Source organism: Carassius carassius, chromosome 45 (assembly GCF_963082965.1).
Source record: "Carassius carassius chromosome 45, fCarCar2.1, whole genome shotgun sequence".
NCBI lineage: Eukaryota > Metazoa > Chordata > Actinopteri > Cypriniformes > Cyprinidae > Carassius > Carassius carassius.
In genome coordinates this window covers 19,260,751-19,264,767 of record NC_081799.1, presented here as the reverse complement: position 1 = coordinate 19,264,767, position 4,017 = coordinate 19,260,751, and the positions used below count along the sequence as shown (strand labels likewise).

The window sequence follows — 4,017 nt, the reverse complement described above, 5'->3', positions numbered from 1 at the left end:
GTAAGAGCTAATATCAGACTTAAAGGTCACAGCAGATCATTAGTGCTTAAGTCACACTAAGAAACTTAATTAACATGCGGATAATTACTGCATAGATTTAAAACAAGGTAGACTGCCACCTATTGGTACATTAAGGTTACTACAAATAATAACCTCCCTATGAAGATAGATGCAGAGTCCGTTAACTGTGAATACCAAGAGTAAGTTTTCAGAAGCATTAACTGGCAGGTATCTGTGTGGGTTTAGCGATGGAAGTTTGTTGGTTTAAGGATATTTGAAAATAATTAGACTTCTTGAAAACTAATATTATATCTGAATTCATTCCCATTCAAATTTCCTGAAGATAATGATGTGGATCACAGTGTAATGAGCCAATACCTCTGCACAAATGCCTTATTTTTAAATAATTAAATGAATTAATTTACATAGTATAATATTAATCTAATTAATATTATGTATTAATAATATATATAGTTTTTCTTAAACATCATTAATGTTTTAACCACCCTAGTTGATGTTTAAAATAGAATTTAGATTTATATATTTAATATTTATAAATAATATTTAATTGTTTTATAACAATTAATTATTTAATTATAACACATTATAATTTTCAGTTCCAGTAGGCCTATAGTTTTGTTTCTCTAATTTGTTTTCTTTACTTATCTTCATTCTTTTTTTTTTTTAGTTTTAGGAAATTAAAAAAAAATTCTGTATTGTTTTTATTGTTGTTATCATGTGTTTTTATTTCTGATATTTGCTTAGTTATGTCATGTAATGAGCCGGGGCTAGTGGACAACAGCCGGAGACTGGTGACCGGCTCTCGTTTCGCTGTGGGATCATCCGTGGAGTACATTTGCAACAAAGGATACTCACTTTCTGGCCCAGGAGTGCTCATTTGCTACAACAGAGATACTGCAGACCCAAAGTGGAGTGAAAGACTGCCCAAATGTGTCCGTAAGTGGTAAAACATCTGTGCTGTTGCATTTATTTCTCAGCATTACAAGAAATGCAACCCTAAACCTGATACTCTACTGCCATCTAGTGGACTTCAGAATTACTGAATCCCGGCACATACAGTGCATTACAGCAGACTGAAATCTCTGTTTTTTTCTGTAGCTGAAAGATATGAACCTTGCAGTAACCCTGGCGCTCCATCCACGGCCATCCAAAGTTCAGAGAAAGCATTTTTCCAGGCCGGAGAGACTCTGAGCTTCACCTGCCGTACAGGTTATGCGCTTCAGGGTGAACCCACTATCCACTGCCTCCCTGGACATCCGTCTCAATGGAGCGGAGCGCCCCCTATGTGCAGAGGTACGAACTCCTTTCTTTCAGGTGGTATACATCTTTATGCATTTCAAGGCACTGTTTAATGATTCAGATGTCTTACAGAAGATGTTATTGGTGTTTTTCAGCCTCCTCAAGAAATAGTGAGGAACACAGATTGAACGGTGACACTATTTTCAGTATTATTAATATGTTGTAATCACAAAAGATTAAATCATCCTAATTCGTCATCGTAATATATTATTTTAAATGTTCCATAAAATGTCCAAATAACAGCTGCTGGTTCAGAGTTTGACGTGGAGGGCGTCAACATCGACATCGCCGTTCTGATTCCTGTAGCGGCAGTGCTGATGCTTCTCCTGGTCGTTTTCCTCTGCATCTCAGTGTAAGTTTCAAGGGCTGGGAAAAGGACACTGCTTTTTCTTTTGGAGTTTGTTCTTCACTAATAAGGTTGTTTTTGGGGGGGGGGGGTTTCCACAGAGCTCAAAGCAAAACTTTTCAGCTTCCTGGGCCATCATCTCCACCATATGACAATATGACAGAAGAATCTGCATTTGACAACCCTGTGTATGAGACGGGAGTAAGTATGGATGCCATAAACCTCAGAGACGTGGGTTCTCACAACACCATCGTCCTGTCCTGACCTGCCATTCTGTCATTCCACCTGTCATTTGTGACACTGACTAGGTCTGCAGAACATATAGTGTGAATAAACAAAGTTAAAAGGCTAAACAGCAAAAAGAGAAATATGCTTTTATTTTAAAGACTATTTATACTGTAATGTAGCCGTATCAGTACCATGTAATGATGCTACTAAAGAATTAAGGACAAGATATATAATATTATATCTTCATAATTTAGTGCAATGTTACATAAAATCTTAAGATTTAAGAAATTTATCTTAAGAAATGTATTTTGGTTTTTTGTTGTTGTTTATTCATAACATACAAATGGTTAGAATAAAATATGTCAGGTTGCAGTGGAAAAGGGAAGACTCTGGGTCCCTCATGAAAACATTCATTCTAGATGTAAAAACCCATTTAGGCTCGAGGCTGTGGGTCATTGATATCTAGAACTCAGCAGATGGTGCGTGTGTGTGTGTGTGTGTGTGTGTGTGTGTGTGCGCGTGTGTGTGTGTGTGTGTGTGTCTCAATTTACCCTCTTCATGTTCTCATATCGGATGTTCTTACTAATACTGGAGTACCAAATACTAACCAAAAAATAATTTCGCTGATATCTATCAAATGTGAAAAATGTGAAATATCTGTTGAATGTGAATAACAAATTCCACTTGAATGATTATACAATTATTATTGTTTATTTACATTATATTACCTTCATATGAATCTCACGGGATTCATGTTTTGTTTCAAGTCATTTATGTTCACATGTTCATTATTTTTGTGTTTCATGTCTTCATAAGTTTGATTCAAATAACAATAAATAATAATGAATCTCTTGAATTAGCTTGCACATTATACTTCCATAAACTTATATATAAATTCAGATTTATTTTTTATATGAAAGAACATGATGCTTCTATTCGGCAAGGATGCATTCAATAGATCAAAAGTAAGAGAAAAGACATTTACATTATTACAAAAATGCATAATGGTTTTCACAAAAATATTAATCAGCACAACACTGATAAAAAATAAGAAGAAATTACAGAGTGCCGAATCATATTACTGCATACTTGAATGACTTCTGAAGGAACATGTGACACTGAAGACAAGACTGAAATAATGGCTTCTGAAATTTCAGCTTTGCCTCACAGAAATAAATTACATTTTAAAATTACATTTTATTTTACTGCATTTTTTTATCTAATAAAAACATTAGTAAATAAATATGTCACTTCCAAAGCTGTGTATTTTTTCCATTAAATGTTTTTTGTTTCAATTACAACTTGGATCACCAGCTGTATTGAAGTGGGCTCTGAATGAAGACTTTGAACATTACAACTAAGCGGAACTAATGTACTGTACTGAAATCTGATTTGTTTATCTTTTCAGGATGCAAGGCAATACAAGGTGTGTATGTAAAATTCACCTGTCTTTCTTTTGGCACCTCTCCTTTTTTCTGTTGGGCTCCTGTAAATGTATTTTTCTCCAAGACCTCTGCCAGCATATTAATGATGGTGGACAATAGGGTGTTATTTCTGTAGCACATCAGAGCCTGCGATTTGTGTTGTACTTTTTTTTTTTTTTGGTCTGGTGAAACTCCACAAGGCTCACACTTTGAGGCTGGAGTCTGGACTAGGTATATCAGAATCCACTGGATTATTTGTTTCACATTGGGGAACCACAGAGGTGGAAGTTGTTTTCACCCACATGCAGCAAAACCTTATGAGAGTTTTGAGCATGGCTGAGAATCTTGAGTTCAGTTGAGCTCATGATGGTGATAAAGCCATTTCTCTATGTAAAACTGTCGCTGCATGGGGGCTTATTTGCAGAACACTGTAAATAAATGGTCTAAAACTTCATTTTGTGTTATGTATTTATTATGCAATATAGTCTGCAGCTATCAAAGTTAAACAAGATTCCAGCTATTTATTGAAAAATATCACTGCTTTATATTTCTTATCATTCTACTGCTTATATATTTTTATTCTGATTTTATTAGAATAAAATGCAATTTTTCAGTAGAATTCATTCTATTATCAATTATTCTAAATATTGAATATCTATGAATGCTAATTTATTCTGAATGTTGAATTTTTATAAATGT

The 4,017-nt window shown here is 34.5% G+C and overlaps 1 protein-coding gene across 2 annotated transcripts in view; it reads left to right on the top strand.

Annotated features, from left to right (window-relative positions):
• Nucleotides 1–3,770, top strand: part of sez6a (seizure related 6 homolog a) — a 34,468-nt gene extending 30,698 nt beyond the window's left edge. Inside the window, exons 12-17 of one of the 2 annotated variants that reach the window (XM_059539257.1) lie at nt 766–957; nt 1,120–1,314; nt 1,416–1,451; nt 1,564–1,672; nt 1,768–1,867; nt 3,303–3,770. In XM_059539257.1, coding sequence (XP_059395240.1) covers nt 766–957; nt 1,120–1,314; nt 1,416–1,451; nt 1,564–1,672; nt 1,768–1,867; nt 3,303–3,332 — 662 coding nt within the window. In that variant the 3' untranslated portion in view covers nt 3,333–3,770. Of the gene's footprint in view, nt 1–765; nt 958–1,119; nt 1,315–1,415; nt 1,452–1,563; nt 1,673–1,767 lie in introns of both variants that reach the window. The other variant, XM_059539256.1, reaches the window with a different exon arrangement.
• The last annotated feature ends 247 nt before the right edge of the window (nt 3,771–4,017 follow it).